The following is a 24498-nucleotide window of genomic DNA, read 5'->3' on the forward strand; positions in this document are numbered from 1 at the left end:
AACCTCCCCTTTCGTGGCCCATGTGGAAACATCGCCCGTCTTCCAGATCGGAATCCACGTCTGGGAGTGTCGATTCAGGTTCCGGTCGTCTGCCTCTGTCCGAGCGTGGCTTCTTTGGCCGCTCTAAAAAGAAGTCTCCGCTCCGTAAGTATAGCGTCGTGAACTAGTCGTGCCTCTGTCCTGCTCTTTCCCTCCTGCCCCCTTCGGAGACGGTTTTGCATTTGGTCATTGATTTTATTTTTATCTGCTGGACTGGATTTGTTTTTGAATTCCATCCTTTCCCGTTTGGACTTGGCTCTCCAACCTTTTCTCTCTGCTTCTGCAGCCTATTCCCGTTGGAGTTCCTTCGTCCTCCCCCCATTCTTACCTTATCATTGTTCTCTTTGTTTCGTCCGAAACTTTCTTTCCTTCTAGTTCTTCTACTCCTGGACATCGCCGGCTGGCCTGCCTTGATCTTCTGTCTGCCCTCTTTCTCCCCGTTCCTTTATATCCCTGCTCCCTCCGGTGTCTATCCCCCCGACTACTGGATGCGCCACGGGGATTGAGAGAAAGGAAACACGAGCATCCCTGCACTCCTGTTATGCAATACCACCACACCACTGCCCTCGTGCCGTCTCTCCCATTGGTGTCTCTTTGCCTGCCGGTCGTCTGTCCCCTCCATCACCATCACTGACTCGGACGATTACGTCGTGACCTGCAGACCGTCCGGAATCCCCCGCTCGTTCACCATTCCGGTCATTGCGCTCTTTCTCTCGTTCAGACCGTCCGGAGAGCCGCCTCTCTGCCCACACCCATTCATCGCTGTCTCGTGCTCCGTCCAACGTCACCACCTCGACTTACCCCTACCATCCGGGGTCTGCCTGGCAGTCTAACTCGCAATCTCTGTCCACCTCGTCCCGTGCCTCCTTTAATTCCCGGTCTGGTAGGCCAATGGCGGGTTTGATGGACGTCGATCGCTCCCGCTCCCGCAGAGACCGGACTTTCGTCGGAAGCGAATGCGCCGTCTGCGAGGAGCCGTTAGAACACACGCTGCGTGGCGAGCGTGTGCTGCAATTTTCTTGTGCTCACGTTTCCCACGAGGCGTGCTTCTATGAATTCATTCGGGAATTTGAAGGCCAGTACTGTCCGACATGCGATGCGCCGTTAGGGCTCGACACGAGCCGCGGAGGAAACGTTTTGGATATCGGTATGTCCCTGCCGGCACCCCCTCCTTCTCCCCCCTCCCGGCAATCGGCCCGAGATGAAATGCTGATTCCCCATGCAACAGAGAAACTGAGCAACATTGTCCGCTCTGTAACGAGTGATGCAGCCACTCAGCGCAGCGGTATCACTACCCCCACGCCGTGGGAGCCGAATCCCCACCCGATGCGCCATCCCAGCAACGCCGGTAGTCATGCCGGGAGTCACGTCGGCAGCCATATCGGAAGTCAGCTTGGAAGCCAGTCGTTCAATCGTGATAGTCGAGACATGTATGCTCGTCGCGACAGCCGCGACACCGGGAGCCACCGGGAGCGGGAACGGATCGAACGCCTCACCACCGGTTCCCGCCAGCAACATTCGCGGAACGGTAGCGCGGCGGGATCGTCGGGCGAGTACAACGATCAGCAGCATGCGGCCGCCAACGTGCGACGACATGACTACGACCTGCAGGCCATGGAGTCGGATTTGAGCCCGCGCGCCGGAGCCACGAAGAACCCCATCCCCGCCCCGACGGTGACCATCCGCAGCGAATTCCCTACCCTCAACCGGTCTCGCCAGCAGCAGTCGTTGACCTGCTTGATCACCGTCGAAGTTCCCGAGGGCTGGCATCCCGATACGGAGGATCTACGCCTGTCGACCATCCCCTCGCCACCCCAGGATGAACCTTACGGCGCTATGCGCTTTCCTACGGCCCCCTCGCCCCAGCCCGTGCCTTACGAACCCCAGGAGAATTTGGATGAGATCGCCGAGGGGTTGCGGAACAAGGTGGATAACTGGCATGGTCTTGAGTTCCAACGGTAAGATCCCGCTTTAATCTGCATACCCGGAAAGACGTCACCCTGCTAACGTCTTTGCTCAGGTTTGGAAAACTGCGTATGTATGGTCAAATGCGGGTCGGTAAAGATCGGGAATCATGGCAGGAATTAGAGTGCTACCTGTTTGCGGAGATGCTTATCTGCATCAAGGAGAAGAAGATCAGCAACCGTCATACTCAGTATGAGGAACAAACATCCAAGCCACGCACTCGGTGCACACTCAAGGGATCGATTCTCATCAAGAAGCATCTCAAGAACATGGAGGCGTCTGGAGAAGAGCCCATCCTCACTCTGAACCTGTCTGTCAGCGAACTTCCTTGCTTCTATCTCCAATTCCAGAATCGGGGTCAGCTGGAGCTTTGGCGCCGTGCACTCCTTGACCTTAATCAAGTCGAACACACTCCCCGGAACCCCGACTACGATCTCGATAACTCGGGCGCGGAGGAGGAGGAGTATCGGGCGAGTCAGATTAAACGACAAGCGTCGCTGAACTCCTCGTACGGAGCCGCACGATCCAACAATACCGCCATCACCGATTATACGACCGCGGGTGGAGAGGGTCCATCCGCTTCCTTGCATATTCCGCTCGACATCGTGGTGGTGATCCCGGTGTCATCGTCCATGCAAGGGCTGAAGATCACCCTTCTGCGCGATGCGCTTAAGTTTCTCGTGCAGAGTCTCGGCCCGCGCGACCGCATGGGACTGGTAACATTTGGCTCGAGCGGCGGTGGAGTCCCTCTGGTGGGCATGACAACCAAGTCCTGGGGAGGATGGAACAAGATCTTGAACTCCATCCGTCCGGTTGGACAGAAGAGCCTTCGCGCCGATGTGGTGGAAGGTGCCAACGTTGCCATGGACCTGCTGATGCAGCGGAAATCCTCCAACCCCCTCTCCACCATCCTCCTGATCAGCGACTCCTCCACGTCGGACCCGGAAAGTGTGGATTTCGTTGTATCCCGTGCTGAGGCTGCCAAGTTAGTTCCCCCTTCTGTTATAACTAATTTCCAACCGTTCATAACTGACTGTTTACTTGCAGAGTTAGCATTCACTCCTTCGGCCTCGGCTTGACTCACAAGCCCGACACTATGATCGAACTGTCGACGCGAACCAAGGGATCCTACCTCTACGTGAAGGACTGGATGATGCTTCGCGAATGTGTTGCTGGCTGCTTGGGGTCCCTGCAGACCACGGCGCACCAGAACGTCAAGCTTAAGCTTCGCCTGCCCGAAGGCTCTCCGGCCAAGTTTGTCAAGATCAGCGGAGCCCTTCATACCACTAAACGAGCGACCGGACGTGATGCCGAGGCAGCTTTGGGAGACCTGCGCTTCGGAGATAAGCGCGACGTTCTGGTCCAGCTCGTCATTCAGCCCGACAACTCCACGCAGGACAACATGCCCCAGGATCCCTGGGAGAGTCTGGTGTCGGGATTGGAAGCCCTTGGCGGAGGGTCGGACGGGGATGAGCAACGCGTCATCAGCGTAGAGGAAGTCCCTCTCATCCAGGCCGATCTCACGTATGGCGATCTCCTGCGTGACGGCCACCTGACCCATTCCCCTCGGCCGTCGCTTCTGGCGATCACCATGCTGCCCCCGAACCCGCGGGCCAAGAGTTCCGGCCGACCGTCGACGCCCCCGATCCCACCCCATCCTTCGATCGTTCAACGACGCATGGAGCTTCTCACGTCGGACATGCTCACGCGGTCTCTGACGCTGGTGTCCCGCGGACAAAGCGACCGGGCCCAACATCTCTTGATGGAGACCCGTAGTATCCTCAAGGGCTTAGGCAAGGGAAGCCTGCCTCCGTTGCCACCCGGCGCTCCGAAGCCGTCTGGCGGTAGCGACGCCGGTAGCAGGGGAGAAACACCCACGTCGAGCTCGCCGAAGTCCTCGAACTTCGGTGACAGCCACTCCTCCGCGCCTTCCGATGCGCCGACCATCTCTCCCGGTGCTGCGGTCGACTCTCAGACCATGACGGCACTGGATGCGGACCTGGCCGCTGCCCTGGAATGGATCAACCACCCTGCCGTGTTCTCGCGGGACTCCCGCAAGGCCGTTCTGCAGGGCATCGGAGTTATTTCCTCGCAGCGAGCCTACACCTTCCGGTCGCCGTCTGAAGCTCATTGGGCTCAGCGAGTGGCCGGTGTACGTCGATTGACCGAGCGGTCCAAGCAATGGCGTGAGACGGGCGATGATGCATTGACTGAAGAATAGACGCACTGATGACCTTTCTCCTTCTATTCTTTCTTCGTTTCTTTTTTTCTTCGACTTCACTTCTTCTCTTCCATTTTGATTCATTTCTTCCATCGTGTCACCGGTTCAGTGGCTAGGCCTTTTCTTTTCTGTTTCGATGATACCACTTTGTTTTACCATGACTGTGCAGCATGATACCACGGGTTTGGTTTTTTTTTTATTTATATTTTTCTTATCCCCACATTGATCTCGCTCCACCCTCTTTCTGTCTCTTTTCTCTGGATATCCATGGGACGTGTATATATCAGGGTCTTTTTCTTAATTTCTTGGGTTGTGGGTTAAAGGTTTAGGTTGGTTGGATCTATATGTATGACTTATGTCTCTTGAATATCTTGTTTTTTCGGCTCGGTGGTATAGGCTGGTGGACAGTCACGAAGATCTCCTTAAGGCCTCTCTTTCTTGATCCGATATCTATATATCTATCCACTATCTTCCATTGCATGTCTCGTTATATATTGCATTATGTTTGATCTGCTCCGCGCACAGGAAGGAATGCTACTTCATTGGTTTGGCGTTAATGGCAATAAATTGAATTGGCATTCTTTGACTAAATATTTCCATAACTTGAAGTAGAGAATTTAAACAATATCATGAACCGTATATCATACTCGAATCATAATTACTTCTCTGAGTAAATGAGACATGCAACTTTTTATTTTCCGCAAGACCAACTCAGATCATTCTGAATATGGCTACCCCCACTTGTTGAGTCAGAATAGAGGCTGTCCACTGTAAACTTGTCACACTGCCTAGTGTCTTTGGATGAAGTTGATGTGCCATTCCATAGTCTCTCCAAATTACTCCGGAAAAACTAAACCATGCCAAGTTGCAGAAGTGACAGCCGTTGTGTATGTGGTCAGCAGTTTTTGGTCGAACATATAGATAGACAATGCAACATTCCAGCAGTATTCTCAGTAGATATTAAATCTTATGTGAAATGGGGATATCTATTTGCTTTGGTTTCTAGTCTATTCAACTGAAAATTAATAAGCAAAGCTAATATTAAAATTCAATCCTAAGAACAAAGTCACTTAGATTGAGGGGTGTCCAAATCCACCCAGTCTCCAGAATCAGCCGATCTTCGGTAGAGACTGCCTGAACCAGGTTGCATTCTAGAGAAGAGGGAAGTACAGATAAGGATATTGGGTATAGGACGCGGGACAGTTACAAGTGTATCGTTGGTCCCCTTCGACCGATCCATGCCTTGGAGAATCCTAAGAACCCAGCATGAGATAATCGCAAGTAATCATTACCACGTCAACAACGCAAAAGATATGCACGTTCAAAATATAATTAGAACTGCAAGCTAAAAGGCAAGGCACGGAGCCCTCGAGACGCTGGAGCAAGATCTAAATCCGGGATTGGTTAAAGGGTGCGTACAATGTGTACAGCAGCATGGTAAACGTCGTCGTAGACGCCCAAAGCTGAGCAATACTGGAAATGAAATGATTGCCAGGGACAAACTCCACTTTTAGCGAAGCACTCTACCTGGTGACGACTTCAATGACGCCAATACCCAATGCCACTGCGGTGACAGTGAAGTAGAGCGAATGAGTATAGAGCATAGGCGCGGACGAGATATGTATAGAAGCATTAGCAGTCGTCACCCCCTGTATACAGGGAACCGCAGCACCTCGAAGCGCCCAGGTGAAGACGAACTAGGTCGAGCATGAGATCTTAATTTAGAAATCATGTCATGATGCGATGTGATCGTGGAGAAGGAGTGCAGATGAAGGTAGAGGGGACTAGGGTTGAGAGGCAGAAAGGTGTGACGGTATGGTACGGTACAGTACCGAGTATGGAAAAATGGGATGGGGGACGATAATTGGATGCGTCTTGCGACTGAGATAGGGATGGCGAGTGCCTTTCAAGGAGGGGAAGCGCTGGGGAGGGGAACAGAGAGGAGAGGGATTCTAAAATTAACACGCATAAGGATAGTATGTGGACGAGAAAGGGACGAGGAGGTATGACGATGGAGGGCAGAAGGGACGGGGGACAGGGAAGTGAGAGATTGCGTCCCAGAAAAACCCACGCAACAACCCAATGACAGGGCGAAGAAGACATCAAGAAGCCGGCGCCATTTGGCTGCTAATGCAGGAGCGTTCATGATAAGAATAGAAAATAGAAAGTCGCGAGGATATCAGTGGTGTTTGGGCCTACGGTCATTTCCGCTTTGGGGCAGGTTCCGGGGACAACGGGGCCTTGGATCGTTCTTACTTTCCCACCAGGGCCTATCTATGGGCTCGGGGCCTGCAGAGGCAATTTCGATCTAGCGAATAGCGGTTTCCGTTCAGACCGGGATCCGCGCGACGCTTCCAATGCATCTAATTGCTGCCATGATTGCATATCGCTCCGTCGCCCGGATGGTGGATTGGGTGCTTGGTTTCTGCCCACCAAGACAGTGGGATGTGGGCTGGGTCGGTGCGGTTGACCGTGGCGTATCTATGTGCAGGGACTTTCCAAATACGGTCAAAATCATCTGAGGGACAAATGCTCGCAAATTCCCTCGAATATATAGATTGGAAATGACCGTCCTTCGCCAGCAAAAGAAGAGGTGAGGTTGCCGGTCCAAAAATAGACGAGATCTGCAACCGCGGCGAGCTATAATTAGATCCCCCCCGGTCGTCCTGCTCGTCCGCGACCACCCAACAACCTTCGCAATTGGCCAGATCACCGTTTGATGATCGAGTGCCTGTCGGAACTAAAATGTCATCACTTTTCCAGATGGTCCACGCTTCCTCGTTATTGGTGCTTCAACGAGATCACCCGCTTCGGCGGCTCTACTCCCATCCTGAGTTGCTGGAGGCCGCCGCCGTCCAGAGGTTGTTTCTGTTTATAGATTCGTAGAGGTGGCTTTGACTCATTCTTTGACTTTGCTCGAAGCGCTGGGATTGATCATTGATGTATGCCGACCTCCTGCGAGCCAACTTTGGGGTGTGTTTATTCGACATGAAGTTGAGAGCGAAAGAATAGCACGCGATGGCGGGAGCCAAGGCAGGCGGGGTACGCCGTAGTACCACAGACCACATACCACAGGCCATGGACAATATACCATAGAGCGTACGGAGTAGACCATATGTTATTTCACCTACACATTGACAAGAACAGCGGCTCCGATTCCCGCAACATCGGGCGCCAAGACACAACTGCTGGCTTGATAGATCCGGCGCTTAACGTACATACGCCCCGAACACAAAGGAGGTGGCTCATCACCTACAAGGAGCTAGCAATTTGATGGAAATTACCTTGGCAGAAGTGGTCAATCAGACCCGGCCAGATATGAATTGTCCATTGGATTCTGTGAGACTGAGCGCTTCCTCTATGCGCCCGCGAGAGGCAAACGTTGGTCCATTTTTCACGCCATGAGATGGCCACGGCGGATGCCAGATCTTCCACACCGACTGCGCGTCAGTGTATCAGGGTCACCTCCCCGCAAAGCGCCTAACTCTCGCGTTAATGCATGGAGAACCCTATAGCTGAAACCTCGTCCCCTCGACAACCAGCGTACATGCCGTCCGATTGGACATAATGGACTTCTCTGGCGTCACCTGTAACGGCAGTTCCTGGCAAATCTTCTTCAAACTAGTCCTTCTAGGTGCTTGGTGCTGCAGGAACGTGTGTTTGGCATCGCCTCCCTCGGCTTAGACGTGACACGGGGAGCCCGTGGTTAGTTGTAGAACCGCGCGCTTTGCTCTCCAACGAACCACGCAGGAGGAAACCACCAAATCGTCGACGAAAAATGAAGAATTCAAGCAACTTTGCAGAAAAAAGGGGGTTGGACAGGATGAGACTTGCTTCAGATGGCGCGCGACAACAATTGCAATGTGCGCAGTTGTTGTGCTGATGAGAGGGAAGGCTGGCGAAGTGAACATATATAATTCGGCTCAAGCCAGGAGGAAATACGAATACTCTCTCATCATCTTCTTCATCGTTTTTCATTCCTCATCATAGACTACTTTGATTTTCTGCCATTCCCACTTCTTTTCTGTCGTTATTCATAGACTCGAGGCATCAGCCGGACTGATCTACCTCGACTTGACTTGCAGCGGAATCTTCTGCCGTCCCATCGTTTTTCTCAGCTCCAGCTGAACACACCACGCACCGAGCGCACCCCGCGAAGGCAAAAACATAATTCTATCACTGCACGACCTGGTAAGTGTGCCCTGGTGGATCGGAGGTTGCTATTTTGGACGAGCTGAAGGGACTAAAGGTGCTAATCGAATCGGCCGACCAGTATATTACCGTATTGACTGTATCATTACCGTCCGATACCCAGTAAGTATGCGTATTATACGCTCTATACCCTTCGGCCTCACTCCATCCACCATCGGATCTGTTCAGGGCTGACTTTGCTCCCCCAGACTCCCCTTGTCATCGATTCCAGCCCGTCGATTTTAGTTCTTCTTCTGCGGTGCCACCGGCCAGATAAATCAGCCACCTCATCCACCCTCGTTGCTGTATATCTCCAGCTGGATCATCGGCTGAAAAGCACATACTTGCTCGGCATCTTCCAGCCCTGAGATCAACTCAACGTTTATCCTATCTATTTTTATCCTGTCACCCGGATTCTTGGATATATAATCCTCCTCGATCCTCACCATGGCTCCCAAAAGACCATCCCTCCATCCATTGACCACTCCCAAGACCATGACTTTCCCATCCGAGCTCCGAGAACGCACCTACACCACCACCCTCGAGCCCAACGAGGGATGCAAGAAAGAGGACGAAGATACCGAGTTCTCCATGACGCCGCCGCCAGCCTACACGGAGTTTCTGAACACCTTCAGTCCCATCTTCGCCAGCCCGGACACCTCCCGGGCCAACTTCTCCAAGTACATGCTCGACAAGCCTCGTCCGTCACCTACCTCCGCTCCGTCCAGCTCCACGAGCACCACCTTCCACGGCGGCAATCCTTCCCCGCGGACTCTCCCTCCTCCGCATCTCTCGGTGCCCAACAGGACTCCGGATCATGTCCGTCGCATGCGCCTGCCTCCGCCGTATGGCTACACTCCGGCGTCGGAGTCCCCGCGCAGTGCGCACCCTCTGCGATCCCCCTACACTCCGTCGGAGATGCGCACGCACCACTTTGACTCGCCCGTCAGTGACCACGCGGGATACTTCAGTATCCGGCACGTGGTCACCACGACGATCACGTACAAACGGACCCCTCAGCTTGAGGCTCCCCCGCAGGGCAAACGGAGAAGAAATGGCGATGATTAGACGGGAGCTTCGTATCTTTCGCCTCCCCCGTCTGACAAGGTCAATGTATGATGGTGGTCATCGTATGCCGAATACGTTGGTGTTTAGTGTCTTTGGTCCTGTTTTCCTGCCGCTGTCTTGGTAGTGAGAGTGGGCCGCATTGGGATTGGGTTTCTTTGCTTTCCGCTTTTTTGCTTTTGTTGTCTTTAGTTATCACGTCAGTCAGGTTACTGGACGATATTCATGCATTGCCGTTGGGTAGTTGGTGCTCGGACTTGTTGAACGGACTGGAGTTGGGCTACTTTGTGCCTACGGCGGGACTTACGACCATGGATCTATCGCAATGATTAAATGAGAATTTTTGTATCATCCCTGCTAGTGTAGTCTGAATCGTAAATAGTAAATACTCGCGGTTACTCTACCTGCTAGTTCCCTAGGTAGTACAGCGCTTGACGCAGTAGTACAAGCCAACCAACCAACCAACATGCCCAAGAACAAAGGAAGGCAGGTTCGGTAGTACATACAACAAAGCAGTCTTGTCCGTTGTCCCACGAGGAGGGAAAATCCCACCGAAATCGAGGTCTCAAACCAAAACTACACATCCTGAAGGATTCCACGTGTTACCGCCACAGTCGACACGGCCAACACGAGGGCCGCACTGACAGCCACCAAACCCAACAAGATCGGGATCAGCAGCGTCTCATTGAGCAGAACCTCCGAGGGCCCCGCGATGGTCGGGAGGTGCCAACGGAGTACGGAGTCGGAGCACTAACGTCTGCACACGGTCCTCTTACTGGACAGGTAGTTAGGTAGTTGGTGGTACTCTGTACGCAGTACGGCGTAGGAAAGTAGGAGTTGGTGTTGGTGGTGGTGAGACAGCCGATCCCGGCGAGTAAGTATCTAGTACGGAGTAGAGAACGGTGCGTTGGCATTGTTGTTTGGGGGCGTTACGGATAGCAGGGTCTTTCTAAGTGGTAGCGAGCCCAGAACTGGCGCATACGGGCAGTCGATTGGGTGGATTCGGCGTCTAAGGCAGGCCTCTGACTGCTAGCGCCCCGCTAGAAATGTATGGATCGAGTTCCTAGTGGTGCGCAGGAGTATGCGACAGCTCCTGGTGATACTCGAATTGTCTCATGTTATTATTATCTCCCATCCTGGCGCTCAGGCCCTGGCTCAATCATTTACGACCAGGCTGTTGGTTTGGGCGGTCTGCATGGCAGGTATAGGAGCCGACTGCGCCCCTCTGGTCTTTTTTTCTACGCTCCAATTTCTCCCGCTGTAGTCTGGCTACTGGGTGTGATGCTGTGGTCTTACTGTCCTACACTTGCTATGGCCCTGGAAAACGGTCTGAACGCGGTCATTGCAAATGGCATTCGATAACTGAACTAACAGACTGGCATCGAATTCAAAAAACCAAAAAAACAACAGATCATCAGAAGTAAGTGAACGAGAGAATAAGAAGAAGAGAAGCTCAAAAGCCAGGTAGCAGATGTTTCTGCTCGTCGAAAGAGAGGAAGATTGCCAGAATCAACAGAGAATCAAAACGCAGCATAAACGGAACACCATCAAGGAGCGTGTTATGTTGGCGCAAAAGCATTAAATCAAAACGAAAAAGCAGATTCAAAATCAGCACAGAAGACCAAAATCAGAGACAGAAACAGACCCATCAAGGGTGAAGGCACGGCAACAACACGAGAGCAACGATCATCCTCGCCAGGGCATATGGGCAGGAAGGAGAAAGAGACAAGCGAAACCAAAGAAGAAGAACCAAAGTAAGCAGTCAAAAACAATCAAAAACTCAGCAGCAGAAAACCAGAAACCCAGAACATAATCTCACTGAAAACAGACAAACACAGGACTCCAAAATCAACCCAAAACTGAACAGCAAAACAACTGGCTCAAATCAAGAACGCATCAGATGAAAGATCAGAAAGCAGAACAAGCAGTGCAGAACTGAAAAGCAAAACTCAAGACCAGAAAGCAAAAAGCAGAAAGCAGAAAGCAGAAAGACGAATCCAAGCCGAAATCCAACCCAAACACCCGCATGGCAAACAAGCAAACAGGCAAGCAAACAAGCAGATAAAACAAAACAGAAAGCAGAACGACAAAAGACGAAAAGACAAAAGGCAGATAGCCAACCTATGTGAGTATAAGTCAAGAACTCGGTCCCCTGTTGAATGTGAGATGATATGAAATGCCCTGTGCTCGTTGCAATGTGTTGTTGGTTAGTGCTTCACCTGACCAGCCTGTACTGTGTCTTGTTCCCTCCCTTCCCTCCGGTTCCCCCTTTCCTTTCGATTCAATTTACCCTCTCCCTTTCATCTCATCCTCAACCATCATTTTTTGTTTCCTCCCAAAATCTCTTGCATCGTCACTGACATCAGCATAATTTGACGTCAAGTCAATTACATGAGAAGGAAATCCCAGTTGTTGCGTTTCATGATCTCCCGCCAGTGAAGCTCCTCTCTCGCAGGCTCCTGAGTTTCAGTAACTGGTGGTCGGATAGTGGCATCGCCATCGACGAACTCCGGAGAGCCAGGAGCATCTTCATCATCATCCGAAGCCGAAGTGATGGGACCTTCGGCCGCTAGCCAGATCTCTCTCAGGAGGCGATACATCCGGCCGAAGCTGGCGAAGTCTCCCAGATACCCCAAGGCAGCAATCCGGTCCGTTAGAATACGGCGGAAAGAGCAAGCAGGAGTCGAGTAGGCCCCCACGATGAAGAGGGGCCATACAATGCAGCGATCATATCCGTGAAGACCGCCAGGGATATAATCCAAATTATCCGCAAATATGGCGACCAAGTCGGTCACGGTAAAGTCGAAACGGCTGAAACCCGGAAGGAGACTTTCCAGGTAGATGCGGGCCGCGATGCGGAATAGGGAAGTGATGTTCTTCGTCAAAGACATCGCCCCTACGGCCCCATTGGAGGTGTATGGATGTTGCAAGGAGCGATCGGTCGGTTCAGTCCACTCGATCTGAGCCCTCAAAGCATCGACATGCCCTTTCATGTCCTCGTCGTTAATTTCGCCATCCAGTCGAAGATGTTCAAGGCAGGTGATCTCCGAAATGAGGTACATCACGCCGTCGTCACAGCCCATCAAGCCCCGCAGCCCCGACAGAGAGCCTTTCAAGTGCTTGGTGCGATAAGCGTGCGCGAAGTGAGGCGTGGTTCCCGTCATGGTGGAACCCAGGATATCGATCCAGGTGATCAGAGAAATGTTGAACTGCGAGGGAGAATGCTGCAGCTTCTTCACCAGAGTGGCGACTCCCAGAAAGTGAGCACTCCATGGAATATCGGGCAGATAGTCGTCGGTGTTGCTAATCTTGCAATGGTAGTAGATCATACCGAGAGTGGCATCGATGACCGTAATTGGATTGTACCCGCGACCAAGGGCACGACAGAGCTGAGAAATCGCTTCATACCGATGCTTCATGATGTCATGGTCCATCTGGTCTTCCAGCCCGAGACTGGTCTTCATATGGATGGCTGACACGCTGAGGCAGCAGTGCAAAAAGGAGCGATTGAACCGCATATTGCGAAAGATTTCTTTCAGCCGGAACTGTCCAACCTGGTGAAGATCGACTATGGGGAAGGCCAGTCGGAGGACGTTCTCTACAAAGTGGTCCAGAAACGGACTGTCCTTCTCATCCAGCGGAATAACAGTCTGGAGAGGCACCGGCAAAGATCCATAGGGGTATGCGAAACCGGGGACATCCATCGCGGGATAGTGCTGGAGCTGACCAAAGTTGTTGAGTCCATTGGAGCTCACAGGGTTCATGCTGTTCATGCCCATGCCGTTCATATTGTTCATGGTGTTCATGGTGCTCATGCCGTTATTCATGTCATTGTTCATGTTCTGGTTCATGCTGTGGTTGTTGATTCCGAACCAGCCATCAACGGGAAGTTGAGGGCTGGGGGGTACTTGGACTGGCATGATGATCGGCATCTGGGTCCGTACCTGAGTCTGCAGCTGAATTGGCAGCTGTGCAGCAATCTCAGCAGGTGTCGGACTTGTCAATTGCGGAGTAGTCATCTCCGTACATGCCTGAGTCGGCAGCTGAGTGGACATCTCGACAGGTGCCGGAGGAGCCATCTCGGTGGTCACCTGGACAGCCGTCTCGGCAGGTGCCTGGGCTGCGACCGAGAGACCATGGGTCGGGACAGGAATGTCAGTAGACATCTGAGTCGACATCGGAGACGGCAGCTGGGATTGCATTTGGCTCGACATCGGCCCCTGAGGGGCGTTCACAGGGGTGAAAGACATGCTCGACGGCGAGCTAGCCTGGAGCGACGACGGAAACCCGGGGCTGATAAACGTCTCGGAGGTGACGTTGATATTGCACGGAGTGGCCGGGGGCAAGAGGGGAGCATCCCAGTTGTACTGCTCCCCCATCATGGGCCGATTGGATTCCTTTTCCGAGGTCTTTGGACTTCTTTCGGTGAGAGCGCGGATTCGATCCATGTATTCTAAGAAAGTTCAGCGACCGCAGGAGTAAAAGGCACGACATCACTTACCCCGGAAGGACCCGTGCTTTTCCATGACCTTGGTCTGTCGGATTCTATCCTTTATCCGATCCTTCTGCCGGCGACGCTTTTCACCAGTGGACCACCAATGCGGAATTTTGTATTCGCATTTGAGCCCGAGCTTGGTGCACGTCTCGCAGGAACGCCGGGTTTCATCGCATTTCTTCCGTCTGAGTCGACAGGTGAAGCAGCCTGTTAGGAAAGACTATGGTTAGCACTTATCCGAGCAGAAAGTGGGACGGAGCGAAAGCGAGCTTGTCCTCAGCTGCGCTGCTTCTTCCGACAACAAGAGGTTTTACCTGAGCGAGACCGGCGATAAGACCTGATAGGTCTCTCGTTGGGATGAACCGGAGGCTCGCCCAACGGAGCTATAGGCACCTTGCCAGGAATGCCTGGTCCGGCGACAGCGGCGCCGTTGGCGACGGAAGAGGAGGAAGCACCATAGGCCGACATGGTGCTTGGTAGTTGAAGCTTTCGACGAAGACCTTGAGGTGATCCGGCAAAAGGGAAACGCAATGACGACGAAGTAGTCAACGACAGCAAGATGTGAAGTTGTAAGAAAGATATTGAAGCAAGCAAGCAACGATGTTGGAACAAGAGTACGAAGAACGAGAAGGTTGGCGATAGTCAAGGACCTCTGCTGTTGTGTGAAGCAAAGATGAGACTGGAAAAGAAAGGGAGGAAGGATGGCGAGGGAGGAGGTCCTTTATGAATCAATTGCGGCGCGGTATCATGAGATATGATGGTTGCAAAGATTCAACCCAGAACGAGGACCAAGCACCCCGTGCTTCTATTTTTTCCTGGTCAGGGATTAGGAAAAACGAGGATATTGTTTCAAAGGCTTTCCCGACGATGCGAACCCTGAGTGGAGCCAGAAGCCAAGCAACAAATCAATGTCGGCATTAGGATTGGTGATAGTGCAAAAAGTGTCTAAATTGGGAGGATGGATGGAGGAAGATGGTGGTGGACAGCATGGTTCCTGGGATTGTGGTGTTGATCACCCATGCCGTCATGTCGCCTGTGCCATTAGACGCGGACCAAAACTGATGGCTGCAGGGATCACGTTGGGCGGACGGCTAACGTTAGGGTGCTGCCAGGGCCTCGAGGAAGCCCGTTTTAGCGCACAATTCGAGGGTGGTGGAATTGGATGCTGATTGGCACCTTTCGTCCCAAATATCTGGAAGTTCGTCTCTGGATGATTTGCTCGGCGCTTTGCCCCTACCGGCCCCGGCACCCCATTTTCGACGTCCATTTCGACAGAGCCGTCGGTTTCGAGCCACGACGAAGCGATTCCTTTTTTCCGCGTATTTTTCCCGATTTTTGCTGAATTTTGAGGGTGGTCTGGAGGCCTGCGACTCCTATACAAATGCCCCCTCAGTTAGTCGCCGGGGTGGTGTTGGTCGCGATGGAGAGCGACGCCCATCTGGCAGGGCCCAATCAGCAGCGGGAGAAGCCACGACGATGGAGCTCGGCCCGTGCAGAAGCGGGGCGGATCGGAAACGCTTGGACGTGATAACTCGGCATGACCATGCCCTAATTAGCAACTTTTAGCCGCCATTGATGCGGCATGGGGCAATTATCGACATCCCCCCCCTGGCTAGTCCCCGAGTCCGGCGCCATTATAGCGGTGTTTAAATTTAGCTAAATGCCTGCAACGGCCTCGAATATCTAAGAATAACTCCCGCAAGCTGTCATAATTAGCAACAGAACCCTATGCGGGGTATACACAATGCTCGGACTTGCAGCTTGCCTGCATGCTGCTGCTGCATCTTGATCAATAATGCCCGCCAATGATCAAGCGCGGCGGCGTGACTCCGGGAAAGCATTTCGTGAAAGAACGCGCCGTGCCAGGGCCCCCTGGACCAATGAGTTGGTCCCTCTGCCCGGATCCAACTACCGCAGCTACACGAAGAATCTTCTATCGTCCGTTCCATTGGCACTTGCACCCAAGCTATCACCAACGTCGCTAACAAGATCGAAACGTCAAATTGGCTCAGATTCTAAAATAAGCTCTTTCGTTGCCATTCCTGCAACGAAATAAACGCAGCGCATAGTCCAGCGCTTCTTTTAATAGAATATCCTCCAACAACTTCCCTGCGCGCTTCCATCTTGAAACAGAGACCACACGTTAGCCCAGAGTCTGAAGCACAATGCGATTCTAATTTAATTTTGCATCCAAATCAAGAACACGCGAACATCGACATGCGCCGCATCGAAGCGCCCACCACGGAGGATACTGAGTGATATCTTTAGTTTATTCTTAGCCCACCTATTACTACGGATGTCTATTGTTGGATCTACTACGCCGTTCTGGAATTCGATATGCCATGCGCACGTTGTGCTAAAAAAAGGAACTCTCCGAGTCCCCCGTGGATGTGAGTTCCGAACGTCTGGGAGCAGTTGGTCTCGAACTGCGATTTTCTGGAGCGTCGGGACCAACACTCTTCGCACCGGATCAAATGAACCGGTACAACGAGTTGACCGGCGAGGAGCGCCTTCTGAGCAGGTCGAAGGGAGTACCGCAATAATGTGACGAGCGCAATCACATCTACCCCGCTCCATCACCTGAGAGTCCCTTTGCCGTGGTCAATTTACTCTCCAGGACTCGTCACCCATAACTGGGGATAATTTACTACACATCAGTCTGGTCTTAAGTTTCTTCATTAGCTCAATGCCATCTGCCTTGCCCGAATTGCTGCAAGTCCACCGTGCTGGCCCGATTAATAAGAATCCTTCCTCAAGCCCTACAAGCCTTACAAGCCCTTCAACACCAACTGGATACCAGTTCTTCTGCAGACTCATGGCAATGAGAAGTATAACCACATGGCTTATCTGCAATCACTCTCTGACTCTGTCAGAATGATTGACCGGCCTAATCACGGTTGCTATCCCAACTAATTTCCACACGCCGGGAGCCTACGCCGTTCTGGTCAACTACAAGTGAGGGGGAGTACGTAAGGGCCTGCAATGCAGTTGGTTCACATATCACACTACAGTAGTCTCGGAGTCAATTGATTTACAGCCAACGGACCGCCATACCAAGACCATCTAATTCGGAGCCACCGCCGTAGTTACTACGGTTCAATCCTGAAAGAGCGGTGCGCAGAGCTATACAACGGCATACTATGCGAGTGACCTGCACTGATCAAGTACAGAGATAGCACTGCAAACCGCACTTAAGCGAGGACCACGAATTGGAGGCGGCAAAACAGGATGGCTGACAAGGTGGGCGCGTTCTTCGTGGGGTTGAGTAGCGAGAGAAAAAAAAGTGGAAGGAAACGAGCAGCGACTCAAAGTGTCTGGAAGGATCCAACTCGAGAAATGCGGACGGCTATCGCTATATAGGCTCATTTGGGAGAACTGCTCCGTCTCGGATGGTTTTTCGCATGACTTGGTTGGTCCGCAGTGCTTCGCACGTTGCCGCCCAACAACTCGCAAACGGACGAATCGCATCTCCTGTTTCGAGAGGCCCGAGTACTGCCAGCCACCAACAGGACGATTGGACCAGCGGGGTTGACGGAGGAAAGGAAGAAGGTGGGCGGTTAGAGAGGAGATGCGATTGCTCGGAGGGGACGATAACGGAAGACGGCGGTATGTCCAGGGCGATCCTCAGGCGCTAAATCGCTCCGCCAGTCACGGGCCGCGAAGCACGACGTCCCCGCCAGCCCGGCGCGTAGAGAAAGCACAACCACCACTCTGTGCTCCTCTCGTCGTCCGGTTGCTGAGGCAGTCCGGCCTCGGCGCCAATCCATTGGACGAGAACTGCCTCTCGTCTCTGCATTGGGCTCCGGACTACTGCAAGGTCGTCACTCGACATCACCCTCTCATGAAGGTCCCTCCATCCTGCCCAGCCCTCTGGCGTGAAGACAATGCCACTACGTTTCACGATCCCTGCAGGGACGGGGCTGCGTTTCTCGTTGCCGTGCCGTTTGATTCGACCTATCCAGAATCCTGCAGTCGGTGCTGTGTTTCACACCCCCCCCCCCCCCCCCCCGCCACCTTGGTCGGTCAGACCGGTCACCGTCCGGCCTACCTATTGACGATACTTATACTACGATGGGCCCTGTGTCCCCGTTTTCCCTACTTCTTGTTGCATCTTTCTGTCACTCCCCCATAATCGGACTGCATGTCCACCGTATTGCTTTTGTTTCTGGCTTTTCTTTCCTATTCTGCTGCCAGGAGCCTGTGATGGTCGCAATAGAAACATTGCCTGCTTTTGAGTTTCTTTAATTACCACACCTAATCCAAAAATAATCACCCAATCTCACATACATCATGGTAAGAAGGATACCCGCAAAGTCTGATCTCTCCATCTGGAACCCCGGTCCTAACGACTATCCCTCTCTCTAGGAGTCCCTACGTGGCCGCCGCAAGGCACCACCTGCCTCGCTGAACATGAAGCATACCGCTCGGTTCAACCCACCATGGACGGCAGTGCACAACCGTCAATCGAATACGACCAACTTTGACGACACCGACTTTGAGTTTAGCGACTCGGATACTGAATCTCCACGGATGAGCATGGGATCTGTATGTTATACCTCTCCCGATATTGTTGCAGATCAACAGACTAATATGATTCCGCAGTTTGGCTATGACAGCAACTCATCTCTTTCTACGCCGGACCTTCCCACGCCAGATCACGCTCCTAAGGCGCCGTTCAACTTCAGACTAGACAACGGAGTAAAGGGACCTTCAGGGCCTCATCTCTTCAGGTCTTCAATTGGCTCTGCTGGTTCAGTGTCATCAACCGAGATCGACCTCTACTTCGAGAGATCACCCGTGAACTCTCGCTTCCAGCAGTCCGACAGACAGACTCCAAGCTCCCAATCTCAATTTCTCCAGTCTGATGGCGAGACCCTGAGCTCTGGGTCTTATATCATCCATTCCGACAACGAGACCCCCAGCTACAGATCTGAGTTTTCCCACTCCCAAAGCGGGACTCCTAGCTACAGGTCTCAGTTTTCCCACTCCCAAAGCGGGACCCCTAGCTACAGATCTCAGTACTTCCACTCTGCCAGCCAGACTCCAAGCTCCCGGTCTCAGTTTTCTCAATCCCAAAGCGAGGCCCTGAGCATGGGCTCTGAATCCATTCGGACCTATTCTGAGACCCCAAGCTCCCGGTCCCAATTCTCCCGTTCAGAGACCCAGACGCCGAGTACGAGATCTCAATTCGCCCAGTCCGAATCCGGAACTACGACCAGTTCTCGATACCAGTTCTCACCGCCCACCCCCAGAGCCTACTCGACCGTGTACCCTGATGTTTCCCAAGTGGAAGAGAGTGAAATCCGAGGCTGGGTGCCGAGTCAGGTGGCGCACTGGTTGCACATCGCTGGGTACGATGAATTCGTTATTGATCAATTCTTGATCAATGACATTACTGGTACCGTCTTGCTCAATCTGCAGGTCGATGACCTCAAGGAGCTCGGGATCAAATCATTTGGCAAGCGCCATCAATTGATGTCTTCGATCGATCATCTGCGCAATACCATGATGAAGACACCCGCTGCCGATGAGAAGCCCCAGGAAAACCGACGCTCCTACGCCATGTCTGTCTCCCCAACGGGCGAAGTGCTCACCAAGTACGACGGCACCCAGATCACACCCGCCGAGGCTGTGTCGATTGTGGGCATTGAGCAAGTTCTCCCCAAGCCGCACAGCTGCTCCAAGGGTGAAAACTGCCCCAAGTTTAGAAGACGCCAACGCCAGCTGGAGAGACTTGCGGCTGAGTTCCCCGGTGCCAATCTCTTGTCAGGCACTTCCATCTTCACTGGGAACCCTGGCAATCCCGAGACGGCAAAGAACATGCTGCGACCCAAGTCGGACGCCGAGCCTTCCATCGTCGCGTCGTCGGATGTTTTTGGTCCATCCCAGACCACACCCCGGTTGAGCGAGGATGTACTCAATGAGGTGTCAAAGTTGGATCCGCAAGAGAGCGTGCGACACTTTCTGAGCTACCAGCGTGTTGACCCTGCGAGCTCGTCTGATGACGACGACTCAGACCCGTGCTCACCACCTCTACCACCACCGAAGCCGGAGCCGGTCCCTACTCTGTCGTCTCCCCCAACCAAGTACACGGAGCACATGGCCGCGAACCTTCGCAGCCTTCCTAAATTGAGGATCCCCACAGATTCGGATGAAGAAGACGAGTTGACCACTGCCACCGTCACCACGGCTCAGCCGACCATGTACGGCTCACCGACCACCACCCAAGAGCATGGCCCCTTTACCTCCTCTCGGTACATGCCTCAAGGAGGCAACTATCGCCTGGGTACTCCCTTTTCAGAAATGGACGTGCCCATCACAGCGATCCCTGACGACCCGATCGCCCGTGACACGTCCCAGTCGGTTCCCCCAGACATGCAATACGGGAATCTCATGCACCTCCGATACCAAGAGGGCATCTCTCGCAGCGCATCTACCCGCCCACGAGCCAACTCTGCGCTTCGCCCCGTCAACGAGGGTCGGCCGCTGACCCCAATTGATGGCCCGGAGGATATGAAGAAGAGAAGCCCTCGCATCGGTTTCAACCCCAACCCCAACTCCACCAGCTCGGCGATCGCTGCCGACCCTGACGTCACTCGATGCGGCTGGATGAAGAAACGCAAGCAGGCACGTTTCCTTCGCCACGAATGGCAGGATGCTCACTTCACCTTGCGCGGAACCAATCTTGCCATGCACAAGGACGAGCTTGCCGCTCTTCGTCACTCCAAGGCATTGGAGACTATCGACGTCGATGACTATGCCGTTGCCTGTTCGTCGCTGGCCACCAGCTCCAAGCTGACCGCTGCATTCAAGAAGTCCATTCTTCGCAACGGCCAGAACCCGAGCCAGGACGACGCTGCCTTTGCCTTCTCGCTCATTCCCGCTACCAAGGAAAACGAGAAGAAGATGCTGTTCGGAAACGGCAACATCAAGAGCCACCACTTTGCCGTCAAGACCCGCGACGAACGCATTGATTGGATGCGTGAGTTGATGCTCTCCAAGGCCCTCCGTAAGGGCAAGGAGGGAGGTGCCGCAATGCAAGTGAACGGCAACTTCATCTAATTTTTACAACTATTCCTTCATACCCTTTTGCCTTTCTCCTTTTTTCTTTTCTTTTTCTTTTTTTTTATCACGCCAAACTCAAACCATCTCTCAGATTGTCTTGTCAGATGCTGTGTACTCTAGTCCAGGAAACGAATTTTCTTTGTCTTTCCCTTGCCATTTGTGGTCTATTACTGCATTTTAACAGGACTGGTTGTTATTTGGATTGCATCTGGAATTCCCTTTGTCACGACCAAACGAACAAGACACATCGCCGCAGGACGGCCATGTGAGATACCCCAAAGTACCTCTCTATTTATCATTGTTTCTGTGGATTGCTTTCTTTTCTCTATACTATGGGTCAGGTTGAATAATGCATCGGAGTACTGGTCAGAATTAATGTACAGAAAATATAAATAATCCCGTTCTGGGTGCATAAACCTCCTTCGTAGAGAGCAAATCGCTAGAGTCTCCCCGCTTTCAACTGCGAGGATCTTACAAATCCACATCCAAGCACCTCGGTCTTCCGTATGGCCATCGGCGATCAGCTACTAAGTATATCTCCCTCTGGGATTCGCTGGAACCCCGCTTTGATGGTGCTTCCAAGACTTTGGTTAATTTTGAGGATTTTGGCGTCCGTAGGAACAGATGTGATGGGTATTGCCTGATGCCCCCATGTTCAGCTGGAAGTGCAGGCGAAAAGTTTGATTAATTTTTTCCTTAATTTTACTTGATTGTCTTTTTGCTCTCCTTTGGCATGTGACTGTACCATACTTGCTCAATATCCCCATTAGGAAATGCAGCGTTTCTTTGGTAATGGTGAGGTAGATTTTCTGGGCTTCACCTAGCCACGATCATTATTCAGTGAAGACATATTCACCTCTCCTTATGTCTTCCGGTGACTGATTGTAATCGTAGAAAAGTGAATATAGAGCAGGAGTAAGCTTCACTATCTTCTCCTTGTAGGCAATATTTGACTGGGACGCCAAGTCGTTCTCTCCTCTCCTTTCTTCCTCAACCTTCTTCCTCATCCTATACCCATTCCGAGGCCCATCTATCAAGAGTCTACCTTCTATTCCGTTCTATCTATATAGCCCATCGTGTATCCTCTTTCTGGAGCCTAAGCTATCATAATTGTTGCATGCGGACATTCCAGCTACCAAAACACCGTTTCAGACTACAGTTTTTGATAGATAAATAATCCGCAGCGTCAATAGGCCACGTCAAATTGCTCCGTCTAGCATGATCTCTTCTAGGCTAGAAGATAAAGAAGCCACCAGAAAGTCTTGCTTGACGATTACCGGGCGGCAGGAATGATCGTTTGATCAAGTACATTGAGCGAGGAGCATACGAGATGAGCTGAGCTTTCCACACATCACCAGACAATCCTCATCTCGGTCCATCGATCTTGCTGCGTATTTCTATACGCGTCTGTTGTTGGCGTCAACGCTATGCTGAGGCACAGAGACTACCAACAAGATAATCATTGAAGATGTCTACCAACAGACAGCAACACAATCAAAAAGAACAAGCCAAAGGCGGGGTATTGATAACCCGTTGTTGGCATCGGATCCTTGAATTGCGGCTTGGGATGATGCATCTCACGACTGTCATTTCAAAAGAACTTGTAAATGGATGCAGGATCGTCAAGGCTTGAAGAAACATCACCAGACACATAATGCTGGCACTGATACTTAACGTACGTTGCCTCCGGAGAGAGAGGTTCTCCTCCCAAGCACTTCAAGAAAAGAGCCTGGGTCAATTTCTACCACAAGTCTGGCTTTGGCACCCGGAATTCCGAAGAAGATTACGAAGCAAGCCGATAAACCTGGAGATATTAGTTCTGCTAAGCTCCCAGCACTAGAGGAAATAAGCACATGTACTACCTTACAGGCAGCCTTTATCGAATTCGAAAGGCAGGCACATCTACTGTCTCCTGTCATAGGAGTTCCTTCGATTTTTCGTTCTTCCGGTCCTACATCGATTCAAAAGGAAGAATTCCTAAGTGGACAGTTTGATTCCGATACATGTCAATGAATGCTCCAATTCTACATGGTCACACCACATCGAGCAAAGCACATATTCCAGAACGTTATTATTTGACTTGGCATCAACGCCCAACCGAGCAACGCTATGGGAGAAACAGGATCTTCAATACAAAACCATCAAGTAACTTGGGCACATGCTGCATGCCCTCGTTCACAATATAGAGCTCCCAATGTCAAGAATAAAGATCGAACCAGGTTAATACTCTCGCAAATACACGTTCCAAAGCCATGCGGAACTGTTTTCACATCATTCTATTCCATCCGACCCCAGTTGCTCTATATTACTTGACTGATGGTAGCGCTTTTCGAAGATCGATGGGAGCTTATTAACATATGAGGTTTCGAAAGATGAGACTATTCTCAGTCAAGTGGCTTAGAAAGCCCACATACATTTGAAACAAAGCACAACAATCTTCGACACCTTCTCCACTACTATGGTTTGCCATATCCTCTTTCTTGGCCCAAAATCATAGACAATGCCGAAGAGAAAGAGAAGCGGGATTCACGAAGGACATGGCCACTAAGAAACCAAGTTTGAAATCCCTCATGATGAACGAGTCATAATCCAAGAGTCTATAACTGCATCGTGGACTTCGCATACATCCTTGAAAAGGATAGAGTCGGAGAGTTTCTGCTGCAGTATGCCACAATCACGATACATAACGCCAAACCAGTCCAGAAAGATTAACATAGCATTTGCTTGGCCAATTCTCTGGCTTCAGGAGTTCTCTAATTTCCCAGGCGTTCAGATTATGTTGCATCCCTTAGGAAGTGACTTATCGCGAACAAGGCATATGATACTTTCGTTATCAGTTTACTACTTTTGCAAATACAAGGGATAAAAGTCCGCAAACGGACCTTGGAATAGAGCATCCCAACAATTTGACTAGCATTCACCAAGCAATAGGGAAGGCCGTTCTCTCTTGAATACCACGTCGATGGAACAGGTTTCTCTGCGACTCTGGCCGATTGATGATCAGGATGGCGATATTAAATCCCAAACCGACGAGACGATTCTGCCAACACCGCAGAATGACTCACATATCCGACAGAAAAGTTTGATTGTCAGCAGCGCACACATCCTGAAGGGGCGGATCGATCCCAGGAATACCTCTCACGACAACATGGCATTCGTCCTGCTATAGTCTCTCCGAGTCCAGACTTCTCGACGCCCTTGCCGCCGTCTCCTCTTTTGGTATCGACCTAGATGTGTGGAAACACAACTGTGATACTGACTTATTAGAAATCTGTTATAACCCCCATCACATCCAGCAGATATGGAAGCAGCCAAGCGAGAAGGCAGACCTCGCCTGTTTCCTAACCTGCCGCTTCTCACCCCGGATGAGCGCACTAAAAAGGTCATGGGAGATTCCAGGCCTCCCCTTCTGACTTCCGTATCGTCAGGGGTGCCCGATCCTTGCGATTTTGAGCAG

At 51.9% G+C, this 24498-nt stretch overlaps 4 protein-coding genes across 4 annotated transcripts; 3 read left to right on the forward strand and 1 right to left on the reverse strand.

Annotated features, from left to right (window-relative positions):
- Positions 1-930: 930 nt before the first annotated feature.
- P170DRAFT_364022 (von Willebrand and RING finger domain protein) lies at positions 931-4225 on the forward strand (the record flags this gene model as incomplete). The annotated part of the gene is made up of 4 exons (XM_024844623.1): positions 931-1186; positions 1268-1997; positions 2060-2989; positions 3052-4225. The coding sequence occupies 4 exons, from the start codon at positions 931-933 to the stop codon at positions 4223-4225; spliced, it is 3090 nt and encodes a 1029-aa protein (XP_024700736.1).
- A 4386-nt stretch (positions 4226-8611) lies between these two features.
- On the forward strand, positions 8612-9828 carry P170DRAFT_439198 (uncharacterized protein). The gene has a single exon (XM_024849785.1). It carries the CDS (start codon positions 8864-8866, stop codon positions 9482-9484), a length of 621 nt encoding a protein of 206 aa, XP_024700737.1. The 5' UTR covers positions 8612-8863; the 3' UTR covers positions 9485-9828.
- Positions 9829-11860: 2032 nt separating this feature from the next.
- P170DRAFT_243999 (uncharacterized protein) lies at positions 11861-14664 on the reverse strand. Its single transcript, XM_024842967.1, has 3 exons — positions 14291-14664; positions 13983-14183; positions 11861-13934 (listed from the first exon to the last, which is right to left on the reverse strand). The coding sequence occupies exons 1-3, from the start codon at positions 14442-14444 to the stop codon at positions 11869-11871; spliced, it is 2421 nt and encodes an 806-aa protein (XP_024700738.1). The 5' UTR covers positions 14445-14664; the 3' UTR covers positions 11861-11868.
- A 3423-nt stretch (positions 14665-18087) lies between these two features.
- Positions 18088-21447, forward strand: P170DRAFT_389270 (SAM and PH domain-containing protein). The gene is made up of 3 exons (XM_024845861.1): positions 18088-18269; positions 18342-18521; positions 18579-21447. Exons 1-3 carry the CDS (start codon positions 18267-18269, stop codon positions 21036-21038), a joined length of 2643 nt encoding a protein of 880 aa, XP_024700739.1. The 5' UTR covers positions 18088-18266; the 3' UTR covers positions 21039-21447.
- Positions 21448-24498: the final 3051 nt, after the last annotated feature.

This window comes from Aspergillus steynii (assembly GCF_002849105.1).
Source record: "Aspergillus steynii IBT 23096 chromosome Unknown P170scaffold_7, whole genome shotgun sequence".
In the NCBI taxonomy this organism is placed as follows: Eukaryota; Fungi; Ascomycota; class Eurotiomycetes; order Eurotiales; family Aspergillaceae; genus Aspergillus; species Aspergillus steynii.